The sequence below is a fragment of the Astatotilapia calliptera genome, chromosome 14 (genome assembly GCF_900246225.1).
Source record: "Astatotilapia calliptera chromosome 14, fAstCal1.2, whole genome shotgun sequence".
Classification (NCBI taxonomy): Eukaryota; Metazoa; Chordata; class Actinopteri; order Cichliformes; family Cichlidae; genus Astatotilapia; species Astatotilapia calliptera.
In genome coordinates this window covers 18,785,899-18,806,760 of record NC_039315.1, presented here as the reverse complement: position 1 = coordinate 18,806,760, position 20,862 = coordinate 18,785,899, and the positions used below count along the sequence as shown (strand labels likewise).

At 40.2% G+C, this 20,862-nt stretch overlaps 1 protein-coding gene across 8 annotated transcripts in view; it reads left to right on the top strand.

The window, feature by feature from the left end:
* The first annotated feature begins 765 nt into the window (after positions 1-765).
* mcamb (melanoma cell adhesion molecule b) overlaps positions 766-20,862 on the top strand; it is a 49,767-nt gene continuing 29,670 nt past the window's right edge. For 4 of the 8 annotated variants that reach the window (XM_026191347.1, XM_026191349.1, XM_026191346.1 and 1 more), the window contains exon 1: positions 767-950. In XM_026191347.1, coding sequence (XP_026047132.1) covers positions 887-950 — 64 coding nt within the window. In that variant the 5' untranslated portion in view covers positions 767-886. Of the gene's footprint in view, positions 951-11,967; positions 12,057-20,862 lie in introns of those variants that run through there. The other 4 variants (XM_026191351.1, XM_026191350.1, XM_026191344.1 and 1 more) reach the window with 3 other exon arrangements.

Here is a 20,862-nt window from a genome sequence, read left to right as displayed (position 1 = left end):
GCGCAAATGGAGAAAAGCAGTCTTACATATTTGTTTAATATGTGCGTTGAAGGACATGTCCTGGTCAAAAATGACTCCAAGGTTCCTCACAGCGTTACTGGAGGCCAAGGTAATGCCATCCAGAGTAAGAATCTGGTTAGATACCATATTTCTAGGCTTTTCATCCTTCTCTCTGCTCCTGCCTCCACACTCAGCTCCACCAGTATCTTCTTTATTATCTCAGCACAACACTGCAAACAGCCCTGATGTCAATCTGAAATGATCACCAAGCCAAAAAACGCACCACATGACCTGAATTCAAACGGCGGGACAACTGCCACACCTTCTCACATCAATTTCCACGCTAAATTATCCTCCACTAGTCACGGTCCCCTATTGAGAAAACATAAGTTATGACACGCTTGGTGAGGAAATGTATCAAATTTGAGTCTTGGCAACGACAAAATAGTTGTAAATTATAACTTCACACTATTTAACTCCAGACCTCCTCCTCCGCTTGCTGCTCCACTCTCTGAAGGTCCTCCCTTTTATTTGCCCGCTGCAAAAAATAACCAACAGCTCACTGGAGCTGGAGCTCGGATCTCGAGTGTATTTATCAAACTAAATGAGTAAAGAAATGACCGAGACAGAGTGATTTAAGGAAAATGAAACAATAAATAATAAAACGTGATGCCTTTCAGAGCAGCTCTCGGATGACTTGTGCGGAAGGACTTTCTTTACAGCGTGTCTCTGCCCCTTTCTGCATCATTTGCCTCTCCACGCTGCGCCGCCACGCCTCTCTTTCACTCTGTACAGTTTTCCAGGAGGACCAGTTCCTGTCAGACTCCTTTCACGCACACACGCACACACACCTCAGCGCGGACATCTGCAGCACCGACCGATAGTCATGGCTTTACCGGACACTGCCCCTCTGCTCGTGGGACTACTGCTCCTCTTTCATGCTTTTGGAGGTGAGGAACCAAGGCATAGTTATCACAGCTGTATGGGATATTTGTCGTACATGCAAATGTGTTTTTTTTTTTCATGTAAGACAGAAAGGAATTCAACTAAGATGTTTGTCAGTAAAGCACCAGCGGTTAAACTGCAATTTGTGTTCTGTGGAAATCCATCAGAGAAACCTTCCAAAGAGATTTTAGGAAGCTGAAAAAGTTGCAGCGCAGAAACTTTACTTTCTTGCAGGGCTCCTCATATCGCCTTTTCTTCCAGCTGCAGAGATGTGACGCTGCACAGCCTCCTTCTTTTTGCTTACATTACATTTGGCTAAAAGTAATAAGTCCTTCACACACTTGAGTTGTTGTAACCTGGTTGAAAAGTTTCACATCCCTCATCTTTTGAAAGTCCATACAGAAAATGCATTTTAGCACAGCTGCACGGCTATAATGGTGCAATATGTAGGTGAACTGATTTTCCTGTTAATATATGTTTAAATTCATGTGTATACATGTATGTATGTATGTGGGTGAATGGTGAGCACAAACACTGACTTTGTGCTCTTGCTGTGAATGAACATGACACTCTTGTCACACCTATACAGTGAATAAAAATCTATTCTTATAATGAGAGATCATGATTTATATCATGCATGAAGCTGTGGTTAGTATGAAATGCTGCTTGCTTCATGTATTTTTAGAGGTGCAGTTGCAGTGAGGTGGCTCTCTGTCTGCTTTCTGTCAGCTCTTGTCTGTTCCCAGCAGTGATCGAGTGGCCCAGTGCCTCCCTGGCAGTGGTGAATGGCTCGGCTGTTTCTCACACAGAAACAAGAAGTCAAATATATCCCTAGTATGAGATACAGCTCTCACCACACTGGTTTATAATTTGACATTTGCATGTCAAAGGGATTGCGTACTTATTGTCAATCGGATTTATTTTGGATCAGTTGTGTGAGAGAACTGTAAAAAGTTGTGAGACCCACAGGGAGGTGCTGATGAATGCTATTTTTAGAGAGCATGAAAGTGTACATTTGTATGTGGTGTCTCTGGAAGTGAGAAAGGGCAGCTATCTGGGCTTTCCACAGTACGGTTTAGGTTTTAGAGACCTTTCTGATATTCCTGTGTTGTTTACTTGTTTGTTTGTACAAGAAAGCTCTAAGTGTGCTTTCCCCTGAACCCTTCCTCTCTGCAAGCCTCTCACTTCCCTCCTTTAGGAATGTGTTGCTCTCTCGTCTACCCCTTTTCACCTTTCCTTGAACACCGTTTACCTAATGACCTTTCTGTACCTCATCATTGTATTGTGCTGACCTCCTGTTTGACTCCACACCCATTGTTTGTGATCGCTTCAAGCTCTCTGCCCTTACAAAGTCTGTTTCCTGGACTTGCACCTCTCTGACTTTACAAACCTCCAGGAGCCATGCCTGTGCTGGCAGCTCCAATACAATTAAATTGTGCTGATATCTGTTGACAGTAACATGGATGGTGAAAAATAACTGTTGATTCCTGACTATTAATCACAATCATGGATTTATTTTATACAATACCGTAAAATATTGAAAAAAAAAGCAGACCATAGATATCTTTTTGACCAAGCATTAATAAACTAGCCGTGTAGGCCATATTTTATTTACTTATGTACGTACTGCACGAGAGATGCACAATATGCTTTTGGCCACACCTCTTAATCTTTGATTTCAGGTGTTTTCCCATTATCACAGGTCTATAAAATCAAGAGCCTAACTATGCAGTCTGCTGTTACAAATGTTTCTGCAAGAATGGGTCGTTCTGAGGAGCTCACTGAATTCAACTGTTGTGCTGTAATAGGATGCCACTGTCAAGTCCATTTGTGAAATTCTTTTCCTTCTAGATAATCCACAATCAACTGTAAGTGATATTAATGCAAAGTGGAAATGTTTAGGAATGACAGCAACTCAGCCATGAAGTGGCGGACTATGCAAAGTTGCAAAGCAGAGTCGCTGAAGGTTGGGGCGAGTCATGTGTAAGAGTTGTGAATGCTAGCATAACATCAGCACAAAAGTGTGTGCTGGGAGCTTCATGGCATCGACTTCCATGGCCGAGCAGCTCCTGCAGGTGTAATGTGTAGGTCACCCAGTACTTTTGTTCATATAGTGTATAATATGATCAAATTGTTTACTTAACACTGACACACACATAATACTGACTAGCTAACTGACTGAAATAATGGTAAAGAACTGGATCATATGAAGTCAGAAAGAGCTGATTCACTGTAAGAAGATACTGTAGAAATGTTGTAAATCTAGCTTTCAACAAATAAGAATTAACACTACAAGTAGCCAAGGAAATAAAGACTTTTTTATGGTAATTTCACAATAACAACATGAAATGGCTTACTTTAGCATGTTGCACAGCTAATGTGGCTAATCGCTAGTCAACTGCTTGCGCACATGCCGGAGCTGCATCAGAATTTTGAAACTGAGAGATTTTCAGAAACTGTGGAAGCTTTTAAGACAGATTTGAAAGTAGTAAACAAGAACTAGCTGTGAGTTTTGTTTTCTGTTTTTTTCTTCTGTTTATCTGCTTATCTTTTAGCCTCTAGAGGTACAAATATCACTACAATATGTAAACAATTTTCTAATTAAGTTATTCGCATATTCATATTTTCTGTTGAACAATGATGAAATATTAAGTGTAAATATTTTAAAAACTGTGCAGGTGTAAATTGCATTTCAGGGAACTGAAAACTGAGCTTTTGAAAAAACTCCTTCCAGGGTAAAGATTTTTAGAAACTCAGTTTCTGCATGTGGAGAGAAGAGCAAAGACATGATCTTGCAACTTAAAAGATGTGCGCCTTTATCTTCTTTTTTAATGTCAGACTGTGATATTTCTAGGGTTCTGATTGGCTGACATTTTTGAATGATTAGGGTTAACAACTCATATTGCCACCGGTTGCACTAACATGCTCTTAATCAAGCTTGATATCACTTTTTCATGTGAATCTTTTTCAAAACAGAGATTTTTTTTATTGATTTGTTTTTTTAAAGAAAGAAAGTGGAAAATCCCTGTTTTACACGAGGACGCAGTCGTGAGAGTCGATCTGTGTTTCAGTGTTAAATCTACACCTTTTGGAAGTAACTGGAAACGCTCTGAAATCTATGCCATAGCTTGCTTTGCACCGCCTTAGAAATGTGTGAAGTTATCAGTCAGGCAACAGATTTAAATAGTCTACACAGATTCAACAAAGAAGTCTAAACTAAACTTGAATCATAGAGGACCTACTTTAGAGGTTATAATCTGATGCATTTGAGTTGCTGAGTACACAGTAATGTCTTGTTTGAATGAATATGCTTATGGAGATGAATGAGTGCCTGTCCTAAAACTCCATCCAATAACATCAGAGAAAAGTTGCAGTTGTTGCTGGATTTTATCTTTGACTCTTGATAAGGAGAGAGTTCGTTTCCTGTGAAATCACCTAATCAAGCCAGTTCATGCAGCAGGAAGACCTCTCTCATTTAAAGGTCATCCTTTTCTGCTGCAGCTGAGACGCTGTGCCTCAGTTTCATGCGCTCAAAACAACTTCTGCTTTTCAGTAGAAGAGAGCCGGTCATGTACAATAAACACCCTTGTTGTGACTTGACCGCAGCATAGAAAATTGAGGCCCAGTAATCTGGCAGAGCATCAGCAGAGTGGAGCACATTGGAAATGGAAGTCTGTAAATTCAGCCTTCTCTGCGAGGACTGTGATTGCTTCATTTCTGTGCATATGGCCAGTTTGTGCAGAGGGACAGGCATTGTATTGTGACATATGGTGCAGTTCGGAGGACCTGGATAGTTTTCTGTTCCTTGCTCCCACTGAGCATTGAATGACTCGTGTTTAATGTCTGAATTTCCTCAGCCATTATTAGTAATTTATAGTAATTTAGTTCTGACATACTATATTGGCAATATATAACACCCCAGATAATTTCAAGCACACCAGTGTCGCATATAATCTTGAAATTTATTTTGGCATATATATTACGACTGATGGAAGAATCACTATGGCCAAAAATCAGGGTTGTTGCCTGGAGAAAGTTTGTCATAAGCACATGCTGTCTTATTTCGAGTGTTGAGCTGCACTATTCCTATGCAACAGGCTTATCAGGACACCCCAGAGCAAAGGAGCCATGCACTGCTGGTGCTTGATATGGGCGGTGAGAGTGCAATATTAAACAACATTAAACAACATTAATCCTGCTGAGCTTATGGCTGTTAGCAAGAGTGAAAAACAATCTAGATCCTGAAAAAGAAATCATGCAAACAGTATCTTTAAAATGAATATTAGTTTTCAGAGTATTAATGCACAGGGAGATTTTATAGTTAGACATTATATATAATATCCGCTGGAATATTCTGCTGAGGATTACTTCCTGTTAAACGGGAGTTTTTCCTTCCTACTGTCGCCAAAGTGCTCCCTCATAGGGGGTCGTGTCATTGTTGGGGTTTTCTAGCTTTTGTTTGTATCATTTTAAGGGTCTTTACCTTATAATATAATGCGCCTTGAGACAACTGTCATTTGGTGCTATATAAATAAAATAAAATTGAATTGCTTCAAAGACCAGAACATGCAATGCTCAGAGAAATTGCAACAAACCCCCAAGAGCTACATTTTAGACTCTAAAGGCCTCAGTTAGCATGCCAAATGATCAAATGAAGTTCATGACAGTACAGTTAGAAAAAGGCTGAACAAGTATGGCTTGTTTGGAAGAGTTGCTAGAAGACCGTCTCTTCTCTCTAATAAGAAGATGACAGGATGGCTGAAAAGTTGCATCTGAACGAACCACAAGACTTCTGGAACAATGCAGTTTGGACACACAAGGCCAAAGTTTGATCATGATGCACAGCGCCATGTTTTGTAAATACTAGACACGGCATATCAGCTCAAACAACTCATACCAACTGTCAAGCACAGTGGTGGAGGGGTGATGGTTTGGAATTGTTTAGCAGCCAAAGGACCTGGCAACCTTACAGTCATTGAGTGGATTATAAATCCCTCTGTATACTACAGTCTTCTAGAGTCAAATATAAGACCATCTGTCCATCAGAGTCCAAAGTTTGGCTGACATTGGTTCATGCAACAGAACAAAGATCTACAACATTCTGGCTGAAAAAGAAAAGACTGAAGGTGCTGCGATGGCCAAATGCTGTGATGGGAGCTGTGCATAAAAGAAAGCCCCCAAAACCTCAATGAACTAAAGAAGAATGATTAAAAATTCTTCCACAACGATGTTAGAGTCCGATAAACCTAATGTTGTTGAATCATGGCGTGTATTCATCTTTACTGTTCTTTAGCTGAACCCTTGAGTTATTTTTATGCAAAGTTCAAGAAACAAAAAGCATCCACCTTTGATTCTTCTGTGATATTTGTTGGGGTGTAAGCAGTAGCTGATAAACATGACTGTCTATCTCACACCTTTAGGACTTTTTCTTAATGCTTCACTGCATTTTACCACGACGGTGGGTTTTTTGGTTCCTGTTTTTTTTTACTTTTGTTTGAAACGCAGAAGTAAAAATATATAGAAATCTTGCGCTACCTTGTAGAGTAACTCAGACAGCAGTTTCCATTTGTGGCCACAGCTGTTGAGCAAAAACTTGTAATACTTTGGCTTTCAGGCAGTGTTAGTAGTAACATGTAGTGCTTGGTGTAAGAGTCAGAAATGTTTTGTTTTCAAGTGTTTCTACGGATCCTGTGTTGATCCGGTGCAGTATTTCCCCGCTGAGCAATATAATGGGTTGAAGCTGTGCACTTGGGAACCTGAATTGTTGAAGCAAAAGGTTTCCTTTTACTGTTTGATCTTCCTATTGATGGGAATAACATCCATTATCACCATTACCTGGGTCAATATAGCAAACCAGCGATGGTGAGGGTGGGGGCCTGTTACTGGTGGAGAAAGCTCCCAGGACTTTGTGCTGTTGTCATCGGGACCATTTTGTGTGTGCTCCTGAGTAGCAGCAAATGATTGTTTGTATAATGTAGCTCCAGCAAAGAAACGTTCTGCAATCCAGCCTTGTTGAATGATATCTTAATATCAACAGTTTTTGTTTCCAGAGCGAGCGGTTTAACTTGTGCTTACTGTGAGAAGCGAAGGGAAGGAAGCAGATATTCGGCTTTGTTCAGGCTCGGCGTATCAGAACAGGATACAATACAACTTTCTGTCAACATTTTCCCTCAAACAAGAATGCTTTTTTTTTTCCCTTTTGGAAAATAAGTCTGTAATTAAAGTGATTTCACAACTTCTACTGGTGGATTAATGTTAGAAAGCTCAAACGTGCACATTTTCAAAGATTCTTGCAACTTTTTATGTTTTATTTTTATCACATCTTGGGTTTATAAGAAACACACCTTCAGCTATGCCACGTAGAAGGCCTCATAACTCGGCATTGGCCTCATCTGCAGATGTGCAATGAAGCATTTCATGGGATAGTGATGATGTACCCTGATGTATAGCTCTATATTTGGCTGCGGGGCAAATCCATTCATATCAGGCAGTTTAAAGATCACCTCAGTTAGAACAGCGTTTGAGGAGTCAGCTCTCCTCCAACTATAACCACCTACTGCTGCTCTTATGGGCTTTGAAGTCCAGATCAGACGGACAGCTGCACACACCTGGTCCTGACAACACACTCCTGACTTGGAGACACATATAAACACACATACACAGAGCCTGCGTGCCTTCTCAGGTTAGCTCACTGCTACCACTTAATGACCTGTTGTCATCGTGTCTTATTTTTGTTAAAGCAGGGTTACTATTTCACACGGGTAACACTGAGTCACTGTGCAGCCTGGCTGTCTAAACTCACACCCATGCTGTTTTTAAGCTTTGCAGTTCTTGTTCACTACCTCTATCTAGCTCAGGCCTTAATTACTTTAGTGTTATAAACATAAAACTGTCCCTGGGGCAGACTGAAGACATCCTGAAGTGAGCAAACCACTTTTCATTAAGCGGTGAGAAAAGATTAGCTGTTTGTCCTTAAAGGGTTTGTGCTGATACCTCTACTGACCGTATTGGTATTAAAAAGTAACCCGGTAGTTTCCAATTCTTTCAACATGCATAAAAGATGGTTAACTGATGTACTTTTGTTCATATAGTGTATAATATGATCAAATTGATTACATAACACTGACACACACATAATACTGACTAGCTAACTGACTGAAATAATGGTAAAGAACTGGATCATATGAAGTCAGAAAGAGCTGATTCACTGTAAGAAGATACTGTAGAAATGTTGTAAATCTAGCTTTCAAAAAATAAGAATTAACACTACAAGTAGCCAAGGAAATAAAGAATTTTTCATGGTAATTTCACAATAACAACATGAAATGGCTTACTTTAGCATGTTGCACAGCTAATGTGGCTAATCGCTAGTCAACTGCTTGCGCACATGCCGGAGCTGCATCAGAATTTTGAAACTGAGAGATTTTCAGAAACTGTGGAAGCTTTTAAGACAGATTTGAAAGTAGTAAACAAGAACTAGCTGTGAGTTTTGTTTTCTGTTTTTTTCTTCTGTTTATCTGCTTATCTTTTAGCCTCTAGAGGTACAAATATCACTACAATATGTAAACAATTTTCTAATTAAGTTATTCGCATATTCATATTTTCTGTTGAACAATGATGAAATATTAAGTGTAAATATTTTAAAAACTGTGCAGGTGTAAATTGCATTTCAGGGAACTGAAAACTGAGCTTTTGAAAAAACTCCTTCCAGGGTAAAGATTTTTAGAAACTCAGTTTCTGCATGTGGAGAGAAGAGCAAAGACATGATCTTGCAACTTAAAAGATGTGCGCCTTTATCTTCTTTTTTTAATGTCAGACTGTGATATTTCTAGGGTTCTGATTGGCTGACATTTTTGAATGATTAGGGTTAACAACTCATATTGCCACCGGTTGCACTAACATGCTCTTAATCAAGCTTGATATCACTTTTTCATGTGAATCTTTTTCAAAACAGAGATTTTTTTTATTGATTTGTTTTTTTAAAGAAAGAAAGTGGAAAATCCCTGTTTTACACGAGGACGCAGTCGTGAGAGTCGATCTGTGTTTCAGTGTTAAATCTACACCTTTTGGAAGTAACTGGAAACGCTCTGAAATCTATGCCATAGCTTGCTTTGCACCGCCTTAGAAATGTGTGAAGTTATCAGTCAGGCAACAGATTTAAATAGTCTACACAGATTCAACAAAGAAGTCTAAACTAAACTTGAATCATAGAGGACCTACTTTAGAGGTTATAATCTGATGCATTTGAGTTGCTGAGTACACAGTAATGTCTTGTTTGAATGAATATGCTTATGGAGATGAATGAGTGCCTGTCCTAAAACTCCATCCAATAACATCAGAGAAAAGTTGCAGTTGTTGCTGGATTTTATCTTTGACTCTTGATAAGGAGAGAGTTCGTTTCCTGTGACCTAATCAAGCCAGTTCATGCAGCAGGAAGACCTCTCTCATTTAAAGGTCATCCTTTTCTGCTGCAGCTGAGACGCTGTGCCTCAGTTTCATGCGCTCAAAACAACTTCTGCTTTTCAGTAGAAGAGAGCCGGTCATGTACAATAAACACCCTTGTTGTGACTTGACCGCAGCATAGAAAATTGAGGCCCAGTAATCTGGCAGAGCATCAGCAGAGTGGAGCACATTGGAAATGGAAGTCTGTAAATTCAGCCTTCTCTGCGAGGACTGTGATTGCTTCATTTCTGTGCATATGGCCAGTTTGTGCAGAGGGACAGGCATTGTATTGTGACATATGGTGCAGTTCGGAGGACCTGGATAGTTTTCTGTTCCTTGCTCCCACTGAGCATTGAATGACTCGTGTTTAATGTCTGAATTTCCTCAGCCATTATTAGTAATTTATAGTAATTTAGTTCTGACATACTATATTGGCAATATATAACACCCCAGATAATTTCAAGCACACCAGTGTCGCATATAATCTTGAAATTTATTTTGGCATATATATTACGACTGATGGAAGAATCACTATGGCCAAAAATCAGGGTTGTTGCCTGGAGAAAGTTTGTCATAAGCACATGCTGTCTTATTTCGAGTGTTGAGCTGCACTATTCCTATGCAACAGGCTTATCAGGACACCCCAGAGCAAAGGAGCCATGCACCGCTGGTGCTTGATATGGGCGGTGAGAGTGCAATATTAAACAACATTAAACAACATTAATCCTGCTGAGCTTATGGCTGTTAGCAAGAGTGAAAAACAATCTAGATCCTGAAAAAGAAATCATGCAAACAGTATCTTTAAAATGAATATTAGTTTTCAGAGTATTAATGCACAGGGAGATTTTATAGTTAGACATTATATATAATATCCGCTGGAATATTCTGCTGAGGATTACTTCCTGTTAAACGGGAGTTTTTCCTTCCTACTGTCGCCAAAGTGCTCCCTCATAGGGGGTCGTGTCATTGTTGGGGTTTTCTAGCTTTTGTTTGTATCATTTTAAGGGTCTTTACCTTATAATATAATGCGCCTTGAGACAACTGTCATTTGGTGCTATATAAATAAAATAAAATTGAATTGCTTCAAAGACCAGAACATGCAATGCTCAGAGAAATTGCAACAAACCCCCAAGAGCTACATTTTAGACTCTAAAGGCCTCAGTTAGCATGCCAAATGATCAAATGAAGTTCATGACAGTACAGTTAGAAAAAGGCTGAACAAGTATGGCTTGTTTGGAAGAGTTGCTAGAAGACCGTCTCTTCTCTCTAATAAGAAGATGACAGGATGGCTGAAAAGTTGCATCTGAACGAACCACAAGACTTCTGGAACAATGCAGTTTGGACACACAAGGCCAAAGTTTGATCATGATGCACAGCGCCATGTTTTGTAAATACTAGACACGGCATATCAGCTCAAACAACTCATACCAACTGTCAAGCACAGTGGTGGAGGGGTGATGGTTTGGAATTGTTTAGCAGCCAAAGGACCTGGCAACCTTACAGTCATTGAGTGGATTATAAATCCCTCTGTATACTACAGTCTTCTAGAGTCAAATATAAGACCATCTGTCCATCAGAGTCCAAAGTTTGGCTGACATTGGTTCATGCAACAGAACAAAGATCTACAACATTCTGGCTGAAAAAGAAAAGACTGAAGGTGCTGCGATGGCCAAATGCTGTGATGGGAGCTGTGCATAAAAGAAAGCCCCCAAAACCTCAATGAACTAAAGAAGAATGATTAAAAATTCTTCCACAACGATGTTAGAGTCCGATAAACCTAATGTTGTTGAATCATGGCGTGTATTCATCTTTACTGTTCTTTAGCTGAACCCTTGAGTTATTTTTATGCAAAGTTCAAGAAACAAAAAGCATCCACCTTTGATTCTTCTGTGATATTTGTTGGGGTGTAAGCAGTAGCTGATAAACATGACTGTCTATCTCACACCTTTAGGACTTTTTCTTAATGCTTCACTGCATTTTACCACGACGGTGGGTTTTTTGGTTCCTGTTTTTTTTACTTTCGTTTGAAACGCAGAAGTAAAAATATATAGAAATCTTGCGCTACCTTGTAGAGTAACTCAGACAGCAGTTTCCATTTGTGGCCACAGCTGTTGAGCAAAAACTTGTAATACTTTGGCTTTCAGGCAGTGTTAGTAGTAACATGTAGTGCTTGGTGTAAGAGTCAGAAATGTTTTGTTTTCAAGTGTTTCTACGGATCCTGTGTTGATCCGGTGCAGTATTTCCCCGCTGAGCAATATAATGGGTTGAAGCTGTGCACTTGGGAACCTGAATTGTTGAAGCAAAAGGTTTCCTTTTACTGTTTGATCTTCCTATTGATGGGAATAACATCCATTATCACCATTACCTGGGTCAATATAGCAAACCAGCGATGGTGAGGGTGGGGGCCTGTTACTGGTGGAGAAAGCTCCCAGGACTTTGTGCTGTTGTCATCGGGACCATTTTGTGTGTGCTCCTGAGTAGCAGCAAATGATTGTTTGTATAATGTAGCTCCAGCAAAGAAACGTTCTGCAATCCAGCCTTGTTGAATGATATCTTAATATCAACAGTTTTTGTTTCCAGAGCGAGCGGTTTAACTTGTGCTTACTGTGAGAAGCTGTCAGGATGAGGTCGTGGACGAAAGAAGGAGGACCCAAACGCTGGACTCACAGGTAGGTGAAGCTTGGTGTTTTATTGTCAACGGAGTGAACAAACAGAACAGAAGTAGGAAACGGCTGGCCGGCTGACTGAGTGGATGAATGAAAGACTGACTGACAACTGACCGGCTGACCTGACGGAACTGAACAGAGGACAACCTAACAGCGGCGAGAACAACATCACAATAACATCAATGACACGACATTGGACTGGTTGAACTGAGGGACATAAATACACAGGCTGAGTGATGAGAGATTAGAACCTGGTGAGTACACAGCTGAACATAATGAACTAATGATAAACGGGAAGAGGACGGAACATAATGCACATGGACCAAGGCTAACACAATAAAACAGGAAGTGGAACAGGCAGAAGATAAACAGTGAACGTGAACTGAAAATACTGGGTCACCGACCCAGGAACCCTGACAGTAGCGAAGGGAAGGAAGCAGATATTCGGCTTTGTTCAGGCTCGGCGTATCAGAACAGGATACAATACAACTTTCTGTCAACATTTTCCCTCAAACAAGAATGCTTTTTTTTTCCCTTTTGGAAAATAAGTCTGTAATTAAAGTGATTTCACAACTTCTACTGGTGGATTAATGTTAGAAAGCTCAAACGTGCACATTTTCAAAGATTCTTGCAACTTTTTATGTTTTATTTTTATCACATCTTGGGTTTATAAGAAACACACCTTCAGCTATGCCACGCAGAAGGCCTCATAACTCAGCATTGGCCTCATCTGCAGATGTGCAATGAAGCATTTCATGGGATAGTGATGATGTACCCTGATGTATAGCTCTATATTTGGCTGTGGGGCAAATCCATTCATATCAGGCAGTTTAAAGATCACCTCAGTTAGAACAGCGTTTGAGGAGTCAGCTCTCCTCCAACTATAACCACCTACTGCTGCTCTTATGGGCTTTGAAGTCCAGATCAGACGGACAGCTGCACACACCTGGTCCTAACAACACACTCCTGACTTGGAGACACATATAAACACACATACACAGAGCCTGCGTGCCTTCTCAGGTTAGCTCACTGCTACCACTTAATGACCTGTTGTCATCGTGTCTTATTTTTGTTAAAGCAGGGTTACTATTTCACACGGGTAACACTGAGTCACTGTGCAGCCTGGCTGTCTAAACTCACACCCATGCTGTTTTTAAGCTTTGCAGTTCTTGTTCACTACCTCTATCTAGCTCAGGCCTTAATTACTTTAGTGTTATAAACATAAAACTGTCCCTGGGGCAGACTGAAGACATCCTGAAGTGAGCAAACCACTTTTCATTAAGCGGTGAGAAAAGATTAGCTGTTTGTCCTTAAAGGGTTTGTGCTGATACCTCTACTGACCGTATTGGTATTAAAAAGTAACCCGGTAGTTTCCAATTCTTTCAACATGCATAAAAGATGGTTAACTGATGTATTCGCTATATTATACGTGCAAAAATATGACATGTGGGCAAAAAGTGGGTGGAAAAAATGTGGATAATTTAACTTGATAAGCTGTGACACGTAACACTCGTTTACCACAGGAAATAAACAAGAAGCTGCGTTTCCTTCATAAACTGCATTCTTTTTTTTTCACAGAAACGATATCTTACTTTGTAAAATAGGCCTGTTTTATTCACACATGCTTGCAGCAGTCACAACAGATTAATACATTTGTAATAAAACAAATGTTTTTCTGGAAAAAAATCATTTTAGGCTTTGGTAGAATTGCTCATATTTTTGTGACTTCATGTGAAAACGGTATGAATAAGTCAGCGCTGGAAGGTGTTTGAGCTGTGAGACAGCCAGAAACCAAGACAAAACAGAACACACTTTTCAAGAAACCAATATTTGTAGCCTAAACATAAAAACTTTGTAAGTTTGTGTGACTCTTGGGAAGCATGGGAACTGTAAACTCCTCTGATATGATTGATCTCTTTCATTTCTTTAAGTGACCTCTGACCTTTTTTATTGCAGTACGAGGGATTGGGTGGCAGCACTTGAAAAGCCTCGGGATGAAGGGTCGTCTTACATCTTTGAGCTTCAGTTTTTTTTGTTTTTTTATTCGCATTCAACTCTGTTGGGAATTAATCTGACCTGTTACACTTGTTACACTTGAGCACTAGAGAGCAGTTTATATTGAGGTACTTTTATATAGCATGCCAACTATACGTTAATAAGTCATTTATTAACTACTGTTCCTCTTTCTTTCTGTTTTTGAAGCTTCGAACTCTTTACATAATTATGAAATGGCAGAGTGGGGTTTTTCTTGTTTCTTGTTTTTTTTTATCCTTGTTCCACAGAGCAGAGACACGATTGTAATCTCAGACACGATTACAATCCCTGTGGAATTATTTCATAGCAAATCAAAGCTTGAAATAAACCCAAAATGTTGTGTGGGGATTTTTAGTGATAAATCTTTTTATCGTGAAATCTCTTAGCCAAAAACATCAACGCTTTTAGATCACTGAAGCTTCTGTAGTTATTGAAAGGTGGGGCAAGAAACCAGTGTGCAGCAGTTAAATTGAGATTTGTTTTCAGATTTCATTGAATACTGTTCAACTTCTTATTTAGACTGTCTCAACCAGCAGTGCAAACAGTACATTCAAAGTCAACAGTTAATCCTGGAAACACTGTGCTTTCCTTCCCTGCGAGTATGCCATGTGGATTGTTGGTATGTCTCTTTGGCTGACTTTGATGCACAAATGCATCCAATAATAATTGCGATTTGCCATAGCCTCTGGATGTTAACTGGAAGTATCAGCTGTTTGTCTGAGAATAGACGTGGAGAAGAGAAAAGGTCTTAATTGTTGTATTAGTTGTTCTATCACTCTTCATTAATTATAAGCTCACAGAGAAGGCTTATTAATAGTGTCTGTACGTCAGAAGCATGGAAGCAGCATTATCAGTAAACACATTAGGAGCATTTTGCCAATGAATTTATTTGTTATAGAAATACATTCACAGAACCCTGTTTTAATTTGACATATCCTAAATACCCCCCAAAAACACCAGGGCACATAAACATATATCCATTTATATTTTTCACTGTGCTTTTTCTATATACACTCTTTCTCAGGTAGAGTAGCTCAGCTGTTTTTTAACACAAACATCTAATCAGCCGATCACGTGGCAGCAACTGAGTGCATTTGGGGATATTGACATTGTAGAGACAATCTGCTGAAGTTCAAAGCGAGCATGAGAATGGGGAAGAAAAGTGATTTAAGTGATTTTGGCTAATTTAGATGTGTCATGGTTGGTGCCAGACGGGCTGGTCTGAGTACGTCTGATCTAGTAATGGTTGTGTGGGATTTCCCCACTCAACCATCTCTAGGGTTTACAGAGAATGGTCTGAAAAAGGGAAATATCCAGTGAGAGGCACTTCTCTGGGTGAAAATGCCCTGCTGATGTCAGAGGTCAGATCGCTTCGAGCTGATAAGATGCTTCCAGCAGGATAACACACCATGTCGCAAAGTTCAGATCATCTCAAACCGGTTTCTTGAACATGAGAGTGAATTCACTGTAGTCAAACAGACCTCTGGGATGTGGTGAAACGGGAGATTCACAGCCAACAAATCTGCAGCAGCTGTGTGACGCTATCATGTCATCACGGACCAAAATGTTTTCAGCACCTTTGCTGAAATCACCTGCAGTTCTGAATAAAGTGGCCAGCTTGTACAAATTGCATATGTGAGCTCTCAGTATTGACCAATCCTGCAAAACCTCTCTTACTTTTGTAAATTCAGACTTTTTGTGACAATCTAAAGATCTGGGTTATGAAATTACTAATGTCAAAAACTTTTTTGAGACTATTTAAGAATAAATAGATCAATTTCTACTGACAGCTTATTACTTCCAGACTAAAATTCTGGTATGTTTGAATGATTTTTGTCAGTCACACCGACTCTGATGGCAAACTGATGGTTTTAAGTGATCTTCGGGCCTTAAGTAATGATTAACATTCTCGAGCATTGCAGAAACTTCACCTAAATGTTGAAACGAACACTTTCACAACGTCAGAGAGAATGTGGGATGTGTGATCCGGTGACCATATTGTGAAAGAATTTCTCTCCAGAATTTCTTCATAACGCTGGTGACATTGCAAAACTCACACTTTGCTCATTTTGTAAGGAAATGATTTTTATATCATGGTACGCCGCAAAAACCTTTCTACTAATGTGACAACCATGAATCATCCTGTTGTAATGAGTGCACAATCTCTTCTCTACTTTGACATTCTTGCATTTGTGTATGCACCCCCCGTTTCTGCTGTGGGTAACCCAAAACCCGAGAATATGTCTGGGCTACATCCTGGAAACAGCTGGACAAAAATCATATTGCATGCATGTAGGTTGAACGTATGCATGCTCCTGTCCCTGGATCTGCTTTCTTAGAGGAGGATGAGTTGAGCTGATGCTTTGGCCTCGGGATAAAAATTATGGTGAGACTTTATGAGCCAAATTATATGAGCTGTACTTTATATAAAAATACAGCATGGCTCTCTGCAGAGTTCGAGAAACTGCACAGTCACTAATTCAAGCACAAGCATGAATAATCACATGGGTGAATGCCAGTTTAATGTGATGGTGGGAACAATGTTTGGTGCAGAGGAGTCTTTGCTATTAAATGTCTCTTTATGGGTCATAAAGAGTTTTTGTGTACATGTGTAAAGAGAAATACTAATACTATTTTCGTTACTTTAATTTGAACGATTATCATTTATACTTAATGCAGACCAGAAATCCAGAATCTCCAATTATTGGAATATTTCCTAAGGTCACTCAAAAAGGATTTACAGTACAGAGATGTCCAAGTGTGTTCACTCACACAGTCCATACTTTGTTGTGGCTTCTTTATGACAAATCACTGCATCATTGGCTTCCTTTGGCCTGCCTCTAATTTTTGAGATGGGTGTTTCTCATCTTTGTCTTGATAGGTCAGGTGGGCTGTTTAGCCAATCAAACACGCTAATAACGAGATCAGCAAACCTGGCCACATTGGCAATGTGGGCAGGTGCTAAGTGCTGCTGGAAAGGAAAATTGGTTCGTCCACAGATGGAAACATGATTTTGGACTTGATAGAGCACTACGGACCCACCAGCCACCAACACCATCAGGAGGACATGGCAAATCCTCACTGACTGCAGAAACACCTTCGATTCTGCACTTCTATACTCTTCCTCCAGACTCTAGGACCTTAATTTCCTAATGAAATGCAAATTTTATATGTCATTTCTTTTAAAGTTCTCCAATGGACTTTAATTAAAAATCTGCAAAAATTCCCGTAGGTGCTTGTGCACTATGTTCTGCTAAAAATTTCCCTTCCAGTCAAATTTTGGTTAATTTGCGTTGATACAGCACTCTGCAAACAGCCAGCCTTTGCAGCGCTGACCTTCTGTGGCTTACACTCCTTGTGGAAGGCAGACTTCCAGACCTATGCTGAACAAGAGAGACACTAAAGGTTTAAGGGACATTTTTGAGACACGATCTCAATAACTACCACGAAATAAAAAACTCAAGAATTCTCTCTTTACAGAGTATAGTACCACATTTATATCTCAAAAATCTTATCAAAGAAAAGAACTTTTACTAAGAGTATCCACACAGCTGCAGGCTATCAGGCTGCGAATATGTGACCCTGAAAAACATCAATGAGACATTAAAGCAGGAGAATAGTAAAACCGGTACCTGCAGAAATGCTGTCAGAGGAGTTTGAGATGGAAACAAGGTGAGTCTATGAGGACGGCCTTTGATTTTCCATTGTTCAAGAGTGAACTGTGGTTTGCAGACTCCACTGCGGGCACACCTGCAAAGCTGTTGGAAAACTCTGTGCGACTGATGTAATCTGGCATAATGCACAGTCTAACGTGTTCTTGAAAGCAGTTCATGACACCCAGGAGAGAGGGGTGGAAAAAAGTGTGCATGTGTTTTAAATTTGAGATCTAAAGTTCAGTTTGAAACCACAGCAGAGATGGAGGCTTCAAACAGCATCAATTTCAATCATATATTGGAGGAATTGTTATGTAATTGGTGAGAATAAAGGTGAGGGAGTAGTAGCAGTGGCTGCAGAGGAATGTGGAATCGTCTCCGTCAAAGGCTGATGCACTGCTGGGGAAACTGTCTCTCTTCCACCCCGAAGCTGATTTAGTGCTCCGCCGTCTCTTGTTGCAGCTCTGAGGTCAAACACACACACAGTCTCTCTGTGTCTCTGTGCTAAGTGTTGTCGGTGTGTGGGTCATATGTTGGGCTATTGAAAAGGGAAAAACTACAATTCTTTTTTAAATCTTGATTTTTTTTCTCATGTAGCTCTCATTGGGTGCTGTTACCAAAGGAGTGTGTGTGTGGAGCGTGAGACAGGTGAGACAGGATGATTGGCCTGTGGTGGACAGACTAGTGTGGCCTTCAACTTGGAATTTATTTGGTGAATATCTGGTGGATGAAAGAGAATAAGAGCAGCTTAAACTTAAGGTTTGAAGAGCTCAAATCTCTGGGACAATCTGCACGGAGGAATAAAAACACTGTCCAAGATGTCTCACATTCAGAGACCACAACCAAAGCCAGAAATGCTGTGTGGAACAATAAGAACTAACCGAGCGCGCCCTGACATATAACATGTTGGTTTGTGATTTAATTTGCATGGGTTAAATTAGCCTTTACTTTCTGTGTACCACTGTGCACCTGGTGTCAGTCTGCAATAACACTTAAATCATCTCATTTTCCATGCTTTGTTGTGTTGTTTACAGCACGAACATGATAGCATGTAGAAGCTGCTCACACGCGTGTTGATCCTTGGACCTAATGTGTCCGCCGGGAGCTGTGCTGGCGCAAGTGGAGATGGGAGGCTTGTTGGGGATCTCGGCCTGCTCTCTGTTAGTTCAACACCCTGCTTAATAATGGATGTTGTTTTTGTGCTGATCTAATGCACATTAGGATCCTTTTAACCTAATGCAACCTACGAGCCCTCAGCCCTGACGCCGTGCCGCTGACTCCTCAGAGCAGACTGGTGTGTTTGCTGCGGCTTCACAGTATTTAGTTATGGCAGATAACTGCTGGTTAACGGTTCCACTGTTTGTGTTTCCCCCTCTTCTATTAGGGTATGTTTTAAAACTTCATTAGTTTTAATGTTCTAGCTAATTTATTTTTCCAAACAAAGTTCCTTCTTTTCAGATGAAACTGAAATATTTGCGTGTATCTGGGTCACGCTGCACATTCAAGACACTGAAAGTGGCTGATATGATTCATTCATTTCATTTCAGTCTGCGTTCGAAGTAGAAACAGCTGATGCTCTCAAAAGAGATCATTGTTTTCGCCGCATGGCTTGCTTCATAATTCAGCACAAACACCGCAGCATGTGGGGCATTTAAAACTGACTTTTTTTTATTTGTCCTGTGATAAGTAGGCAAAGCTTTTGGCGACCAAAGCATGTGAGCAAGAGATGTGTGAGCATCAACGCTGGCGTTGTTTTTGTGAGATCCTGAGATGACGTTAGTGTGAATAACAGCATTAACCAAAAATCCACTGCAGCCCTTTAAAGGCTCGTAATGATATCTTTACCTCTGTTACGATGTACCACCCAGTGAAATGTCTGGATACCTCAGATTGATGAATTACTGAAGATGGAGTAACAGAGCACATAAAGGTTTCCCAGTCCATGAGACTTTTAGCTCTTGCATGTTACAAATGACAAAAATCAAACACAGGAATGCTTTTATTATTAAATGCTTTACTTGATGTTCATGTGAAATACAAGCCCTCAAAAAGTCTTGGAAAAGTCTTGAGCCACCCCTCATTTCTTTATATTTTAGCTTCCAAAGAGCCATTTTTAAAGCAGCCTTGAGCAACCCTTCTCCAGGTTTTCTGGGGATCCTAAAAAGTTAAAAGATAAAAGTTTTACTACTTTCAGTAAAACTCTAAACCTGTTTTAAACTTTGTTGCAATATATATAGAAACGAGGGGTGGCAACGACACTCCCCACTTATGGAGACTACATTGCACGTGTGGACCACAGAAGTATGAATTAAGCGTTAAGTGCAGTGAGAAAAATACACTCCTGTCAGTTTTCAGGCTCTAGGAATGGCAGCTGCTAAAGAATTAGTCTTTGTGATACTCGCACTTTAAGAATGTCGTTTTATCTGCTTTAATGAACACTTAAAAAGACGACATCTGCACACAAAGGATGTAAAAACAAAATGAATCGTTATTTCTGTCCACCTCAGAGTCAGTGGATTGCAAGCTTGAAGTTTGTGTATCAGGGATCTATCTTTAGCCACAATATGCCAGCAGCACACAGCACACATCTCATACTTCTGAAGCCATGTCATGAGACCGCTCTCTGCCCCCCCTGCCCTTCCCTCCTCTCGGTTTCTGTATCGTTACGATCAGCGTAGCACAAAAATATTGTCCCTGTTGGCCTTTCCCATACTTCCAAACTACGTGTGTTATTTTATTGCTGGTTGCTCGCAGAGCATCTGATTACGGAGACCGTTTTTGCAGTCTTGGGACGTGGGAAAGAGGATGAAGGGGGCGTTTGTACCATTATGGGAGCAGATATAAGGAAATGGCCCTGTGAGATTTATTCCACTACACTCATAGACAGTAACGCAAGTGAGCATCAGTGTGTCAGATTGTGAGAGTAATTACACAGTGTTTTCTTTCTTTTTTTTTTAATATTATGAGAGTAGTGGAATTAGACATGGGAAAATGACCTCATCCTACATGAAGTCAAAAGTCACAGAGTGGACACATTTTTAAAAGTCTGTGAGTTTCTGAGTGTGTGGGCATAGCAGAATAGAATAATAAGGAAACTCTGAACACGGGGAAGTACATCTTGT